Source organism: Alosa sapidissima, chromosome 10, assembly GCF_018492685.1.
Source record: "Alosa sapidissima isolate fAloSap1 chromosome 10, fAloSap1.pri, whole genome shotgun sequence".
NCBI classification, from domain to species: Eukaryota; Metazoa; Chordata; class Actinopteri; order Clupeiformes; family Clupeidae; genus Alosa; species Alosa sapidissima.
In genome coordinates this window covers 21,577,468-21,595,108 of record NC_055966.1, presented here as the reverse complement: position 1 = coordinate 21,595,108, position 17,641 = coordinate 21,577,468, and the positions used below count along the sequence as shown (strand labels likewise).

Below are 17,641 nucleotides of genomic sequence, written 5' to 3'. Positions count from 1 at the left end.
CATCTTTTTATGATTAATATGTTGTATGCATCTCTCCGTAAATGTGTGTGTGTGTGTGTGTGTGTGTGTGTGTGTGTGTGTGTGTGTGTGTGTGTGTGTGTGTGTGTGTGTGTGTGTGTGTATCTGTGGGGGGTGTGGGCAAGAGCAAAAGAGGAGAAAATGGCCATTGAGAGTGAGAGAGAGATAAATGTGTCCAAAGCTATGCATTAAAGTGTCTCTCTCTGTGTCTGAACCAATCTGTGTGTGTAAGTGTATGTTAGTGTGTGTGTCTGGTTATCGTCTTAGTACTGTGTGATTGGGTTACACACCGGCGTCAGAGCTCAACATCCTGTCCAAAGGTCACTCCTTTACTGTACAGACTACATGTGAAATGGTTCAGTATACTGTATGTAGACCTTAGTGTGTGTGTGTGTGTGTGTGTGTGTGTGTGTGTGTGTGTGTGTGTGTGTGTGTGTGTGTGTGTGTGTGTGTGTGTGTGTGTATGTGTGTGTGTGTGTGAGAGAGAGAAAGAGTGCATGTGTGTATGTGTATGTGTATGTGTATGTAAGTGTGTATGAGCGTGAGTGTGTATGCATGTCCTTTCCATACCCTTGGTTGTGTAGACACCAAGTAGCAATATACTGACAAAGCAATAATCCCTGCCCTGTGTCATGGACTAATTGCCTCTGCAAGGGTGACATTAATTCCTTTTTTAATGATAAGGTGCATCATTTAATTGAAGATATTAAAATCGCACACGCTGCATCACTTTCAAAAACAATCAGCAAAACAAGCAATGACAACTACACTTAAAAACAACAACAAAAAAGAAAAAAAAAACAAGCTGACAATTTACGCAGCTTTCGTTCACAATTAATCTGAAAGTTCATCTATTTCTAGTTTTGTACTTTGTTGCTGCTTTTTTTTCCTTACCCGAGTTATGCGTTGCTAAATGACTTAAATGAATAACTACCGGTAAATCAAATAAAGCTTTGATCTCGTTTAGATTGAACAGCTGACACAGGAATTGAATTAATAACACGCATGTATGCTTTTTTTTTGCGGAGAGCATATGGTGGGCTTACTTTATTAATATCCGAGGTCGCTTGTCACATCTAATGTGGCATATTGTCAGAAGTATCAATTTCGAGCGAGTTAGGGGGGCTCGACGAGACAAGACGAGGTGGGGGGTGGGGGGGTGGGCGCTGTGAGGTAGGATGCAGTGTGCGGCGGAGTTTTCCTTGAGCGGAGCTGTCTGGCAGATTGAGGGGTGTTTAACGTCTCATTCTCGCATGCCAGCCGAACTTCACAACTTCATTTCATCACACGGCGCTATGCTCGCTGACAGCATCTGAGCTGCGTCTGACAGGAAGGGTCTAGCTGCAGATGGTGTGTGTGTGTGTGTGTGTGTGTGTGTGTGTGTGTGTGTGTGTGTGTGTGTGCCTGTGTTAAAAGACAACATGGAGGGAAACATCACATCACTTTTCAATCAGACAAGACAAGTGTGTGTGTGTGTGTGGTGAGTGTGTCTGCTTGAGTGTGAAAGCGAGAGAGACAGACAGAGAGAGTAAGTTTGACAGGATGGTGATGGAGAGAGAGAGAGAAAGAGAGAGAGAGAGAGAGAGAGAGAGAGAGAGAGAGAGAGAGAGAGAGAGAGAGAGAGAGGGTGTGGAGTCTCTATAAAGGCTAAAGCTATGATTCGCCCTTCACTTACCATCTCATATAGAGTGGTTAGAAGGTGGTTTTGGAGATGATGGTATTGTAGGTGTTAGGTGTGCATTATTTCCTATGAGGTCCCTCGCCTCAGGTGTGAGTGTTAGGTGTGGGACTGCGTGCTGGGCATTTCCTTACCTCTCTTTGGGTCGCCCCACGCCGTGTTTGCCCAGCAGGTGTGTACTCAGGTGCTTCTTCATCACAAAGGCCCATCTGCACGCACAAACAAACAGGTCACAATGTTAAACATAGAAGAGGGGAAAAAAAAGAAGAGTGTGTGTGGTGTGTGGTGCGTGGTGTGTGGCGTGTGCGAGAATCGGCTATTCCCAAGATGACAGTACACTCCGCCCCAGGAGAGAAATGAGGGAAGTGGCGGCACATCTGGGAGATGTCTCGCTGCTTGGTTGGGACCCTAGTGTGCGAGTGTGAAGACGAGGATAACGTGATAGTCGCCGATCATAACCGCGGCAATGAAAATAGAAAAGGCAGGAAAAGTTATCGCACAAACTGGTTTGCCCTGAAGGATGCACGCACATAGTCACACACATACACTGTGTGACACTGAATGTGTCACATTTAAATGAAGCAAGTCTAAGACAAAAGGATGTGTGTAGACACACACACACACACGAGCCTGGGTAGCAAACAAACGTGACACGACAGGCCGGGAGATCAGTCGTGGGCCTGACCACAGTGGCGGAGCCCTGTCTGAAGCCCTTTTTTCCAGCGAGCATTCTAACGGCGTCTGAAAGGAAAATGGCGGCATGACAGGCCTAACTGGTGCAGAGATTATAGAGTTTCGTCTGCTGCCTTCTCTCAAGGCCTTCTCCCCCAAATGTAGCGAGACAATGACCACATCTAAAAATAAAAATCAATGAGAGGGAAGGGAAACAGACAGGATCATTCGTAGGGCTGAGCATTCTTGTGGCTCGGGATGTCACACACTATGTGGCGCTCAACAGAGAGAAAGAGAGAGAGAGAGTTAGAGAGAGAGAGAGAGAGAGAGAGAGAGAGAGAATGAGAGAAGAGAAAGAGAGATAACTGTTCCGTCCTTTGCTCCAGGGCTCCCTGGCACTTCAGTTGGGCGGCTTGCGCGACGTCTCGACAAGTTTGTCTCTTTGACTCTTCCTCTCGCGTCCGCTTTGTCGGGAGACCTCTCCCTTCTCTCTCTTTCCCTCCTGTCTCTCTATCTCTTTCTCCCGTTACTGCCTCTTAGCGTTTGACATTTCCGAGGAGGAAAAAAATAATGCATGCACAATTATTTCATACTTAAAGTCACCCTGACAGTGACTCTGGCGAGGGCCAAAGCAGTGATCTGCATGCCCAGAGGCCAAATGCATCCCCTCCAGTACCCCACCCCACCCTCATGTCCATCTACTCCCAAAAGCTGTCACTAACAGAAGCTCACATACATATTCAAAGAGTGCTTTCCCTCGCTCCCTGCGTTATTTTTTTATATTACTCTGTTCTGCTGAATGCGTGTGTGTGTGTGTGTGTGTGTGTGTGTGTGTGTGTGTAAGACAGACAGACAGACAGACCGACCGACAGACAGACAGACAGAGGGACAGAGGGACAGACAGGGAGAGGGAGAGCAAGAGAGTGTGTTTGTGTATATGCAAATCTGTTTCTTTTCTTTTTTTTTGCCCCTCTTCTTTTCCCCAGAAATCCAGTCATCCATCCAGAACATGGCCTGCGAGTGAAGACTCTGAGCGTGTGACTACCTTTCCACCTCACTGCAGAAGAATGACATGATCAAACACAGGAGCTTTTCCCCGACACCACCGTCAGCTGCCTGCCTGTAGTGATGGCTACAGCAATAAATAACCTGAGTTTGCATTTGTTGATGTTTATAAATACTATTTTTTTCAAGCAAATAAATAAATAAATAAATAAATAAATAAATAAATAAATAAGTATACAAACTGCAAACGCTTTGATTTATATCTGAGTTTGTGTGTAAAAAAGGGCTTGCCAACGATGCCGTTAATTATGTATTACAGCTGTCCTTCATAAACATAATTACAGAGTGCTGAAAGGCAATCGGAATAATTTGCATATGCCTATGAAAGACAAGACATATGCAAAAATATGATTTTAATTAGCATTCTTTGATAGTGGGGGGTTACAAATCAAACTGGCATGTTGTGAGTGAGATTTAAATCTCAACTCATGTTATTTATTTTTTTGTCTCCTTCTTTCCTTCTCTCTCTCTATTTGGTAGTGAAGGTGAGGAGAGGAGGCTGTGGAATTAATTTGATTGTGAGATTACACCACAACTGGTTCTGAGGCAATAGAAAGCATCTGGCGAGGGCGCCTCCCTGTTCAACTGCGAGAAGAGACAACGGGAAAAAGAGAGAGAGGAGAGAGAGAGAGAGAGAGAGAGAGAGAGAGAAGAGAGAGGAGGGATGAGATAGAAGAGGATAGGATAACTGCATACACTAAACTACTGTAACCTCTTTGGAACGGTTTCCCGTACATGAATCAAGCGTAGTCTTTTTCAAAGGAGATTTGCATTCAAGTTTGCTTTTAGTTTAGGACCCTGGGTTCTGTAAAGGCAATGGTTTTGGTTCTGAGATGGTGATGACAGGAAGAGGTTTTTGTGGCTATATATTGGTATACCCCTTTATCTTGTGATAAAGACAAACATACTTTAGGAGTCTTTTTATAAGGCCCTGAAAACAGTCATTCACACCTGCATTCTCCCAAATATCTCTTCTCCCCGAACAAATGTCCACCCGACAAGACTGTCTGTGGCCTGGAGGACTACCCCTAATACCATCCCAGATAAAAAAAAAAAGAACGAATCGGATTTCACATTCTCTTCCTTGGCCTAATCGGAAAGGCACAGCTCGTTAACTGTGTGCCGCGCCGCTACTGCAGCGATAAGCCAGGAGACATGGCTCAATTACTCTGAATGTATTTTTATATGTGCCCCCCCTCCCCCCTTCACAGCAGATGAAAAAGATAACGTATCAATGCTCAATATAAACAATTTAATGCGGCTCGTTCGCCGTTCCTTGATGTGCAGATCGGATGTAAATTAGGCGGCCCCTTCGCTGCGGTTTCACCAGATCCCCTCTGGCAAAGCATGCTGGGCCTGAGTGATGTCACTCCACATGGGACATGAGAAAATGGTGACATGGCCGGGGGTAAGTAGTCTTTGGCTTCAGGCAGGGGGGTGGGTGAGGAATGAGGGTGATGGTGATGGTGGTGGTGGTGGTGGTGGTGGGGTGGGTTTCGGGGGGGGATAAAGATGATGGCATCAAATACCGTAAAAACATCCCGACGAGTAAGTTGACACCTTGACAGAGGGTCCGAGGATAGGATCATCACATGGCTTCTCTCCCCCAGAAATGTTCCGCACATTAGAGCGGCATGGCATCAAATAAATAACGTAAACAAAACCAGCAGTGGTAGCCAGCTCTCTGGGAAGACGGGTGGGATGGGGGGGGGGGGCTGCCAGGGGATGAGAATGAGGGGCGTAAATCAGTCCCTGTGGTCCAGCAGTGGAGGCAGGACTCCTACAGGGACGAGGGGGATGGGGGACGTGTGTGTGTGTGTGTGTGTGTGTGTGTGTGTGTGTGTGTGTGTGTGTGTGAGAGATAGGGCCACTGCACTGAGTGCCAGGGAAGCTGGGGCTGAGGCTCCACATGGCCCCCTGGCAGAGAGACACGGCTGCAGACAGATCTAGGAGACAAGCATGGGCTGTTTCTCGCACATTATAAGAGACTGAGGGATGCGTATATTGTGGAGAAAAGAGGGGAGGTGTGTGGGGGGGTGGGGGTGTATATGAGGACCATTCAGGGCTGTGTGTGTGTGTGTGTGTGTGTGTGTGTGTGTGTGTGAGAGAGAGACTGGGGAAGCTGACTGCCTTGCGCGCCAGTCCTAATGATGGCGTCCACCTGCTGTTTTAATGTCACGGCTCTGGCAGACTCCATCCCTCAGTGATGGCGGGAGCAGCAGGTAGATTGAACCCCCCCCCCCCCCATCCTCACACACACACACACACACACACACACACACAGTACCCCCCTCCTGGTTAGAGCATGCGAGGACAACTCGCCACACACCATTACTCACACTCCTCTTTACAGCGAAGGAGGACCTCGCTGAGAGCAGCCTCACACCTCCATGCCAAAACACCAGTCGCCCGATGGCAAAATGAGTCACATAACCAAGCAGAAGAGAAGAGAGAGAGACAGAGAAAGAGAGAGAGAGAGAGAGAAGAAGAAGAAGGAAGAGAGAGGTGATTGAGGGTAAAACAGAATGAAGAGAGACTGATGTGGAAAAAATGATGAAATGGGGAAAGGAAGAAGGAAGGAAGAGAAGAAAGGATGACAGAGTGATGAGGAAGAAACGAGAGAAAGAGAAAAAAAGAATAGAAAGATAAAAACAAACTTCCTGGACAGAAAAAGTGACAGCTTTCTATCATGCTACCAATAACTTTTCTTGACTGCTGGGGTCTCTTGTCTTGCATTTGGTGTTTGGTAAATCTACAGTTAAATTTAGCTGCTATGAAATCATCACTTCCTTTACTTGTTTTCCATTGTACATCAAACACCATCGTGACGCTCACTGACAGGTCTAAATTCAGAAAACAGCACCGTGAAAGTGATGGAGGCCTCGGATAGCGGAGAAAAAAAGTGGAGGAGAGGGATGAAGAGAGAGAGAGAGAGAGAGAGAGAGAGAGAGAGAGAGAGAGTGAGAGAGAGAGAGAGTGAATGTCCTGCCGCGCGCTGCAGACGAGTGGCATTGAGAGGCAGGTTGACACTGGAGCAATCACAGGAGACAGATGGGGGATTGAGAGGGGCCACTCCTCTGGAAATTAGCGCAGATTAGCAGGTGAGGCCATGCTGCAGCTCTAAGCAGGTGTTTAATGGAAACCTGCAGCTTGAGGGGGTCGGCCGAGGGGGGTGGCATGGAAGGCGGGAGTGGGATAGGAGGGAGGAAAATATATTTAAAAAATGAACTAAAAATAGGTGACACCGAACAGAGGCAGAAAGAAGTAGGCAAGGAGGAGGAAAGTGATAGACATAAAGAGAGAATGAGAGTGGGAGTGTGTGTGTGTGAGTGTGTGTGTGTGTGTGTGTGTGTGTGTGTGTGTGTGTGTGTGTGTGTGTGTGTGTGTGTGTGTGTGTGTGTGTGTGAGAGAGAGAGAGAGAGAGAGAGAGAGAGACAGAGAGAGAGAGGCTGATACTGAGAAAGTAACTTTCAGAATGACACAAATATGAAGATTTAGCAGAGGGTATGAGAGATAGGATGGGGAAATATGGAAAGATGGAGTAGAAGCTGAGGGACATGTGCTGAGGAGAGAAACACAGAGAGAGAGAGAAAGAGAGAGAGAGAGAGAGAGTGAGAGAGAGAGAGAGAAGTGCATGTGTGTGTATCACGGAGGGAGGGAGGGAAGAAGAAAGAAAGAAGACAGGCTTCAGGGGAAATGAGGAAGCAAATGACATGCAAGGAGATGAGAGAATGAAAGAGTGAGAGAAGGAGAGAGAGCGTGAAGGAGAGAGAGGGATGGAGAGATGGAACAGGAGAGTGAAAGAAAGAGAGGAGAGTGAGAGACTGAGAAAGATGGGGAGAAATAAGCAAATCCTGGGCTTTCAAGTCGTTTGATGGAAAGAGGTCTGACTGCACATCAATCAGCTCGTCGTGACATCCGCTTATGGCTATATCACACAACACTGTCGTCAGCCCTCCCGTCCAAAAAACAGCCCGTCGAAAATGATTTTTAACATCATTACATAGAAAAAAAAACAGCCACTTGATCATCCCTCAAACACTATTTTAATAAAAGGAGCCAGATGAAGTGGGCAATATTAGCTTTGTTGGTCAATCACTGTCAGAACGCAGGCGGGAACAGACAGCCCTCAGTTACAATTTGGGCCTTGGCGCGAGCCTGTGAAGTCTCCGGGCGAACGTTGCCTGCGTGCGGATTGTTCCGGGCCCTCCGATGATCCATCAGCTGTTTTCATTCACTTGTGCTTGTGATCAGTCTTGGGTAATGCAGATGCGATCTGACACCTTGATCTGAAGCTCACCACGGCTCAAGCTGACAGCTTCTCCATCTCAAATGCACCCCACCCCCCCCTCTCCCATCCTCCTCCTCTCTCCACTCCCTTCAACTCCAAGACGGAAACACATTAGAAATGTAACAGACAAAGCCTAAAAGTGCTTCAGTCTGTGTACTGTCATTAGCTTTTTAAAGAAACACTGTCAAACAAATTCACATTGTTTTAAGAAACTGCAGTGGTGAGTGGACTGTGGAGAGAGAGAGAGAGAGAGAGATACAGCACAGTCCCTTTTCACAATTACGGTAATGAGAGCTGCATTCAGGGCTGCACATGCCGAGTCCCGACGCAGTGCTTAAAGTAAACCACTCATGTGTGGATGCTGCTGCTTCTACTCCAGGTTCACAGGAAGACACTATTCTATTTTATTTTTCATTTGGTACAAAGACAGAGTCTGTTTGGGTAAGACTTGCAGAATGTAGATGTCGTACAAATGCAACACATGGATTTCTGTATTGTGTTCTGTTTGAATGCCACTGTTTTGTAGCAGCAATGTTAACTTGCAGAAAAAATAAAAATACACATAGATAAAAAAAAAAAGGTAAAACAGAACATCAGCCTGTACTGCATCTGACTGGGAAGGATTGGGCCTGGATGTGGGAAAAAAGAATGTGTGTATGTATGTGTGTGTGTGTGTGTGTGTGTGTGTGTCTGTGTTTCCCAGCAGCCTCTTCGTCGTGTGATGAAGAGCGCACGCTAGCAGGCTGGCAGTGCAGGCAGCCTCGGCGGAGCACACAACCGCAATCCTTAAAGGACAAAGCAGGAGCGCTTTGCAAATGGTTGTATTTTAAAATGTTGTTAGCCTCCCCAGCTAATTTATTCCTCTTTCTCTGTCTCTGAAGTACAGTTAGAGATATAAAAAATATATGTGGTTTTCTTCATCCCCCCTCACTCGCTCTCTCTATCTCTCTTGTTTTCTCTCTGTCTTTCTTTCTGCTCCCCCCTCCCCTCCTCTCCCTCTCTCTTTTTTTTCCTGCTGCTATGTGTTAAATCATTAAACAGAAGTCCTGCTCATTATCTCCCTAAACAAAACTTCTCTTAAGCCAAATAAATCACAAACCGCGCCGCTAACAGCCGTGAAAGGATAAATTACCAAGTGGCTCCCTGGCAGCGCTGGTATTTTAAAAAGCTTGCTGCACAATTTCTCTGCTGTATGGTAATTTGTAATGCTGCCTTGCTTTATGTTCATAAGGTCTGGTCAGGTATGTATACATGAGGGACAGAAGTGGGTGGTGAAATGGTGGCGGCGGTGGCGAATGAGGTGGTATCTGTGTTATTTGTTTGCACTGACTACTAAAGAAAAGAGAGGGGTGGGGTGTTGTTTTTGTTGGACAGGCTTTGTGGAGGATGACCACGACATATGAGGAGTGTGCACTCGCGCAAGGTGTTTACACAGTGGCTTTACGTGGGCGCCATACATGTGTGCATGTGTTAAAAGCTGCGGGGGTAACCAAACACCTATGCTGTCATTTTGTTTTTTTTTGCATTTTGTTGGCACGCCTGATTCAGTCATCACTCGACTCTACCCTTAGAATAGTTCCGAGGCGCGTTTTGTCCATTTCAAGAGACGGTGGCTAACAAGTCAAGGAGACTTGTTCCAAGAGCTGATGTTGTTTACCGAAAGGTGCGACTGCTAATTGGGCCCCGTCGCCCCTGCCCCCACCCCAACCCCTGTGGCCCTTTGGGGGATGGACGTGGACACAACCTTTGAGACACAGCACCGCCACCACCACCACCACCACCACCACCAGCAGCAGCACCATCGCGTCCTCCACCCACACCGCCTCCTCCAGAGCACAGATTAGTGCCGCAGAACACACCTCTATTCAGGTCTGCTTACTGAGGTCTGGCCTCCGGAGAATAAACACTAACACCTCTGATGAGACTTGTGGAAAAAAAAATGCCAAAGAACTCAGGAGGGGGCAGGAAGAAAAGAAAGAGGAATAGAGAGTGAGACAGAGAGAAAGAGATAAAGAGAAAGGGGAGGGAGGGGGGGGGCTTTACAAAAACATGATTTATTTAGTCTGTTTACTGTTTACACTATCCGCCATTCCTTTGAGGACAAATTAAAGAGGGGAGAGAGAAGAAAAAAAAGAAATAATTAACTTAATCTCAAAAGAGGAAAAAATATTGGGGGGGGGGGGGGGGGGGGGGGCAAAAGGGGAGTCCAATGCTTTTTGCTTTTTTTCCTCCCCTCTTGACACTTTCTGTGGTAGAAACAGGGCTTTACGGGCCAATTCATTATCAGTGGCCACACATTAGCTCAATGTCTGGGTTGTTAGACTGCCTTCATTTTCAAGCTGTCACTTCGCTCACTTTTTTATATGAATAATAGCTGCGGAGATAGTCAATATTACATTTCCAAAGCAGGTCAATTTTTAAGGCATAGGAGCGAAGCTGCCACTATAAGTGGAATGCAATCCAATATTAAGGGGGATATTTATTTATAACACAAATGAGACATCTTAGGAAAGGCACTGGCATACTCACTGAAGTATACTCATATAGACTACTTGAAAAAGAATTCTACCAGTAATTTCAAATTCCATCTACAAAGCTAGCTATGCTAACAGTCTGCGTGTGTTACCCTCTGCTTCTGGTGTAGACCTACTGAATTGTAACAGTTACAGTTTTTAATACCGTTTAACTTTATTAAACTCTACAGCCGTTTTCAGATTATTGTGACTGGTCACCCATGAATAACAACACATATGTGGAGAGCATTTGAAACAAATGTAACAAATGTTTTAAAAATGCAACACAAGTGTGAAAGACAGTGACATCTGATGAGACACTGAAAGAGTTCATCTCTGCAAGCCGAAGGGTTGACCTCCCATCTGCTGAGGGACTGCGCAACATGAATATCTAAACAAAGGCGAGCTTGTGCATTGTGAAGCTTGACCTTCCACCCTCCATACATTTCTGCCCAGCACCTAATGCTACTACCTTCACACCAACATGCGTTCATGGAACGGGCGCAGCTACACCTGTCTGTTGTTTGTTTATTGTTGAGCGAGGCAATGTTTGGCTGTTATTGTTTTTGTTTGGCTGAGCATTTGCCATCTGTCAGCTAAGTCACTAAGACAATGTGGTGAATTTGAAGTTTACTGATGCAGGAGTATCTATCAGGACCTTCAGAGTAAAACTCTGCTGGTGAAGTCTTATAAAAGCAAACCAAACACAAGTACACAACACACACAGTTGGTAAATGAAGATCTTTTTTTTTCCCCTAAGCACAGGTTCTGTGTTGAGTGGCCACACAATACTTATTAATAGTCTTCTGAGGAGCTGGGCAGGGACCTGTTTGTTTGCCTCTGCAGATAAAGTGCAGTGAAACGGCCGCCACGGTCTGTAAAAATTACACTGCAACACATCCCATTACCATAACTAAACGCCAAGCGAGGGAACCTTGAGAGGGCTGCCGACGTTAATTTCGCTGCCATTTTAAGTGGCAATTGTGTGACATTGCTGTTCAGTTTGTATTATTATTTTTTTTTATTTTCCGAGTCCAACACATTTAAATTGCAAAAAAGGTCTCCCTCAGTCATTGGGCTATAGAGAGCACCGAGTGATACAATATGTATTGTCAGACCCCCCCTGCACGTCCCCACTACTTCCCCTCTCAGAAATATGAGGAGACAAAGCAGAAGTAAAAGAATAAATAAACAAAAAAATAAGTAAATAAAGTGTGACATGTAAATGAGGGTGACGAAAGCGCACCCTCAGCCTGTTTGGGAGACGGCTCGGCCATTCATCACCTGAGCCGCGTGGCAAGCGCTGCCTCCCGTTCCTTCGCATAATTCGCATATTCTAATGAAGCCCGAATATGCAAATGAGGACGACCTTTTCCTTTTTAGCTTTTCCCCCCTCTTCCTCCTCCATCCTTTGGCGCAACTTTACATTAATGCCAAACAGCGTCCAGACTCGGGCATAATGACTATTAAGAGCAGCAGCACGTGGCTTTTGCGACACCAACTTGGCGAGGCGCCATAATTAGCCTAATCTATTACCGGTACCGGGCTTGTCAGCGACTCCTCTCGTTTCATTCATTCGTTCTCAATCCCTCGCTCTCCCCTTCACTCGAAGCTGTCTTTGGTAGACAGCCCTGGCTGTCACACAGTTTATTAACTTCATCTGGCCGGGCAAGCCATCACTCATGTTCATAAAGTCACCCCCTCCCCCCCTTCTCCTCCTCCCTTTTCAGTCTCCTACTGGTTCTGAATACACACACACACACACACACACACACACACACACACACAGCTGTGGGGAGTGAAGTGTGCTAGACTGGCTGACATGAAGCTTCCCCCTCTCTCTCTCTCTCTCTCTCTCTCTGTGACCCCTCTGAGCTTACCTGCTGACTGCAGGCCTGCACACTGCACATCACGCTGCAGATCACTGTGAAGCTCAGAGGGATGGACAGACAGGAACATACAGTAGGGGACTATGAGAGAAGAGGAGAGGAGAGGAGAGGAGAGGAGAGGAGAGGAGAGGAGAGGAGAAGAAAGGGGATGGAAGAAGAAGAAAAAAAAAAGTTGCGCCTCCTCTCGGTGACTTTGAGCTCTCGCCCAGATGAGGAATGAATATTGAAATATTGAAATGAAAGATGCACTGCCACTGAGGGGTGAGGGAGTTGGAGTATGATGTCTCTTTCTGTGTGTGTGTGTGTGTGTGCGCTTGCTGGGAAGAGGAATCAGCGGCAGGGGGCCCGGGGAGGGAGTAGACAGGGGCCTTCACCCTTCCGCCAGCCAGCAGTCTATTCGGCCGACAGTTATGGATAGGAAACATTACTGAGGCTGGTAATTAAAGCAAAAACTAATACTGTCTCTTGGATGGGGGATTTCATAGCGAGAATCCATTTGTCACTGCTGTGCAGTCAGCAAGGCCAGATTGAATTACACACATATTTAGCTCAGTGGAACTCGGAGGCACCACTTCTGATGCTATCTATCTCCCGCGTCCGTCCATCGACTTATCTAATGGTCTATCTTTATACGCTATCTGTTTGCTTGTCTACCTATATGTTGGACTACCACTGTTTGTATCGAGAAAATTAATCACATTAGAGGTTATGTGTATTAAGATGCACTTTGTGCGCACACATCCCTATTCCCAATTGCCTCTGACAAACCGAAGCAAGCGGCACACATTAAAAGTGCTCGGTGCATCACAATTAGCTCCGCTTTGCCAGGACCTTTTCTTAAGCCCTTGTTTCCTCTGGTGCCCAGAGACTAGTTGGTGAGAGTTCACTCGTTTTATTTCATTGGTTACAAAGCAGGGTGATGCCCTGGGTTCAGGGTTCAGCCTTGATTACAACATTGGGTATAACTGTTCTGAATAGTCTGAACATATATTTTGTAGATTTCATACGGGGCTAAATTGGGACACTGTATATCACTGCATACACAGGATTTTCTTTCTGGAGTTGCTGAGAGTTTTTTGGAGCCATTTGTCATAATCCACAAGTGCAAGTGCCATTTGTTAGTGTTTGTATTTAGGGGAAATTAACTTTATTTCAGCTCATATAGCTACTACTTACTACCAAGTGAGCTAGAAAGCTTGCTAGCTAAGATAATGTCTTAAATGTAATTTCTTTGAAATTGTAATGCTGTTGATATACATTCTAGAGGTCAATGTGGCGTCTAGGTTTTAATATCTATGCTGCTAACAACTCGCATAGCTTTCTAAGCTAGCACTAGCTGGTTAGCTAGCTCGGTTCACAGACACAATGAATTTTTCATTCCATGTTCAAAAGAGTGATTCATTGGTATCAGACACAATTCTACATAGTAATATAATACACAAAAATCTGTTTATCTTCTGTTATTGCTTGTGACGAGAAAAGGTTTATGTTGTGATGTAAGATGACACTCCCGCTTATGGAGACCAGAACTGCCCCCCCTTTTGTTCCAATAGAAGTGAATTACGTTGATCTATCTTGGTTAGTAATCAAGCATCTTTGATTTAGCCTGCGTCTGATACAGCAGGAGAGAGAGCCTGGGAGTCGGCCTTGGAAAGGCCAGCAGAGGATCATGGGATGCCTCGGCTGCCAGATGCTGCCAGACTGCAGACGTAGTGACACTGAGCATGTCACAAGGTGACGGCTCCACTCTGCTCGGACCAGTCAGGCTCGGGGCGTTGTGTTATACACACACACACACACACACACACACACGCTCACACACACAGACAGAGCAGTTGTCCGCTCTGAGGTCTGACACACACATCCCGCCTGACAGTAGAAACACGGAACGTCTCAGTATCCCCTAAAGACTACCAGTGATGCCATGAGAGACAGGAGGAGAGCAGGAAAGGAGGGAGAGATGAAGGGGAGGGAGGGAGAGAGGGAGAGAGAAATGATAAAGCAGAAAGACAGAGAGAGGGAAAGAGTAATAGGGTGAGACTGAGAGAAAGCATGTCAAAGAGACAGGCGGACGGTCCGAGAGGGAGCAATGAAGAATACACAGAGAGAGAGAAAGAGAAAGAGAGAGAGAGAGAGAGAGAGAGAGAGAGAAATGAGCAGTACAAAGGAGGAAGAGCTAAATACAAAAGAAAGGGGAAGAAAAGATGAGGAGAGGTTAAATAAAAGAAGTGGAAATAACGACGAGATAAAAGAGAAGAGGGGGATTAGCTGAAGATAAGTGATGGGTAGGAAGCGAGGGATTGGAGAAAAAGACAGAGAGACAGAGCATGCAAGAGAAATGGGCAGATGAGAGAGTAGAAAGAGGAGAGGGAGAAGGAGGGAGGAGAGACCGGAGAGGCTGATCACTGTTGATCTTCACGATAAGCGCTCTCGACAACTTGTGACCAAAGTGCTGCTCCAACACTAATCGGCCGTGAAGGCTGACCCGCAGCTAGGCAGCGCAGCTCAGCTCCGATCGGGCCGGCCGGCCGCCGCTGACAAGATCAGGCCGGACAGGAGACATCCAGCCATCAAAACTCGCTGAGAAAATCGTGACACGGCCCTCGACGCAGTGAGGGGAGACATGGAGAGAGAGAGAGAGAGAGAGAGAGAGAGAGAGAGAGAGAGAGCGGGAGAGAAAAGGAGGCAGAGAGACAGGGAGAAAGGAAGGGAGGATAAAAAAAACGACAGTGATACTTTGCACTTGGCAGGCAGAAGCTGACCTGCTGGACTGATATGAGAAGAGAAGGATAGAGAGAGGAAAGGGGGGAGGGGAAGGGGGGGGGGACTAGGGAATATACTGAAGGATAAAAAATACTGTCAATTATCTATGATTGTTTTTAAGGACTAGGGATTGGTATCTTTCCTGTGTCCTTGAACTGCATGCATATGTGTGATGTGGGTGTCTGGGGTACGCTGACAGAGGAGAGAGGCAGACTTAGAGGGAAGAGAAACACTGCCTTGGCGTCGTTCAGTCCACTAACTACATTTTCTACCCCCACTTTTCACATTTTCTGTTCTATGCAATTAATTAACTCCTATAAGCTACATTGTGTGTGTGTGTGTGTGTGTGTGTGTGTGTGTGTGTGTGTGTGTGTGTGTGTGTGTATACATGCAAATACATACAGTATAGTCATGAATATGTTGATGTATAAGTATTTTTAATCTATAGATAAATAGATGTCAGTGTATATGCTTTATATATCTTTCTTTGCTATTTTTTGTTCTTGATGAGTTTGGGTTGTCTGATTTGCATCCTAGCTGTGTGCCACACCGCATGATTTCTGTCATATCTTTATCTATATCGGAATCCTCTACTTTTATTTCCATTGTACACAGAGGAAATCTGAGGGAATGACAACACAACAAACAATGCATGAATGGGTTTGGAATGCTATCACAAGCATGCATGAGTAAACTATGCCCTACACTCTAGCCTATTTAAGGTCTTTTTTTGGCCCCTCCACAACATGTAGCTATACACAAGAAACCATCTCTGGAACATATGACATTCCAGCTTTAAAAAAAAAATAGCAAGGCACCAGGAGGACCCATCAATACCACCAAGCTCATGCCTGGAAAAGGAATTGAGTTGATGCTGGAGGAGCAAACATCTACTGGAACGGGAGGAGACCAGATCTGTCTGGGAGGCACATATACAGTGTACTCCCATCTGTCAACACAAGAACAGCTCCGCTCACTCTTACACTGGGCTCACACTGTGCGTCTGTGCGTGTGTGTGTGTGTGTGTGTGTGTGTGTGTGTGTGTAAGAGCTATTCTATGGGCCTCTTTGAAAGTCAGGTCATAAAGGTACAGTGTGCAATTTGGGCGAATGGTTGTTGATATTTGAGCTTTCAGCAACTTAAATTGCACTCTTCCCCTCAGTACTCATGTACCAACGTACCGATTGGTTGGAATAGTGTATGACTCACTCAAAGCCATTTTGTTTGATTCTCATTTACTCGTTTGCACAGAATTGTGTACAAGCCGCAGAGTGCAGACTGTGCATGAGCAATTCAAAGATTCTGACAAAAAGCACTATTGCTTTGAAACTGGAATTGGGGACTACACCTTTAAAGTCCATGAAAACATAAACAAAAAACTATCAACTGTACCATGGCTCTATACAAACTAGGAAAAACTGAAAACATCCTTCATCATTTCACTCTATTAGTGGCCAAGCAGGAGCACCACAGAGAGTTCCATGTGCGTTTGTGGAAGGGCAATGCGGCACTGAGATGTTCATTTCTATGAGAGCGTTCAAAACACAACATAAATCTTTCAACATGCCGTCACCTTGTTTGCTGAGCTGACACGACAGAACTAATTAATTGTAACGTCAACTTTTTACTGAGCAGAACCACTCCCAACTCCCAATAAATACTTTCTTTGATTCACAAGCTTTTTAAGGGGATCTGTGAACACAAATGTGCCATATATTCTTACATAAATATTTTCTTTTCTTCCCCTCCGTTGCCAAGTCGGTATGATGGTCATCACAAGGAAAAATGAAGACTTTTTTTAAAAAAAAAAAAACAGTTTGTTTCTTTTAATGTTGCATGCTGCTACGTTTTCGTTTTTTGTATTTTAGGGTTTTGTTTTGTTTTTGCAGTTACTAATGACTACTGGCCCTCAGTGGGACTCTCCATTCAAAATGTGAGCATTGTACAGAAAGCACATAAAAGTAATCATATCTGGCAACACAAATCATGAGGAGCTTAGGCCCCCCTTTAGGACAATTACCGTACAGCACAGCCTGTGTAACATGAGGTAGGAGCTGTGTGTGTGTGTGTGTGTGTGTGTGTGTGTGTGTGTGTGTGTGTGTGTGTCTATATATATATGACAAAGTGTTGGCTCCAGAGGCAAATTTATTCCAGGTTTTTAATATTTCATAGTAATTCCAGGACACGGGGGGTGGGCGGCCAGTCGTCGTGGCGACACAGTCGATTGACAGTGGTCATTCCAGCCGCTGGGGGATATGCTGAAAGCGTGAAAACCAAAACATAACCAACAGTTTACCTTCTATTACAGTTAATCAATGGGCGGGAGACCGAGGGCAACTAAATAGCCGGCTCAAGTTGCGTTCTGGATGACAGGACACCAATAACACAGGCTGCTGAGGCCCTGGGCTCAGGGGGGAGTCTAACATACTTGCACACACACACACACACACACACACACACACACACACACACACATAGAAAACAGTATCCTTCTACTAGCATATATCACACATCACTATCCTGCTACACACACACACACACACACACACACACACACACACACACACACACACACACATCTAGGCCCTCCAGGTAGCCAGCTAAAGAGTGGGAGGTGTCAGAGCAGAGAGTAATTTGTCTAATGCCGCTCTAGAAATATTTTCCTGTATCGATCTGATGTTCACAGATGCTATCTCTTTACATGAGGCGCAGACCTCTGGAGCCTGAATAGAGAAGACACACACACACACAC

General features: G+C 45.8%; 1 protein-coding gene across 1 annotated transcript in view; it reads right to left on the bottom strand.

Annotated features, from left to right (window-relative positions):
- The window catches only part of znf407 (zinc finger protein 407), a 146,073-nt gene that overhangs the window by 82,624 nt on the left and 45,808 nt on the right, over positions 1–17,641 (bottom strand). Inside the window, 1 exon segment of the mRNA XM_042107044.1 lies at positions 1,831–1,905. Coding sequence (XP_041962978.1) covers positions 1,831–1,905 — 75 coding nt within the window.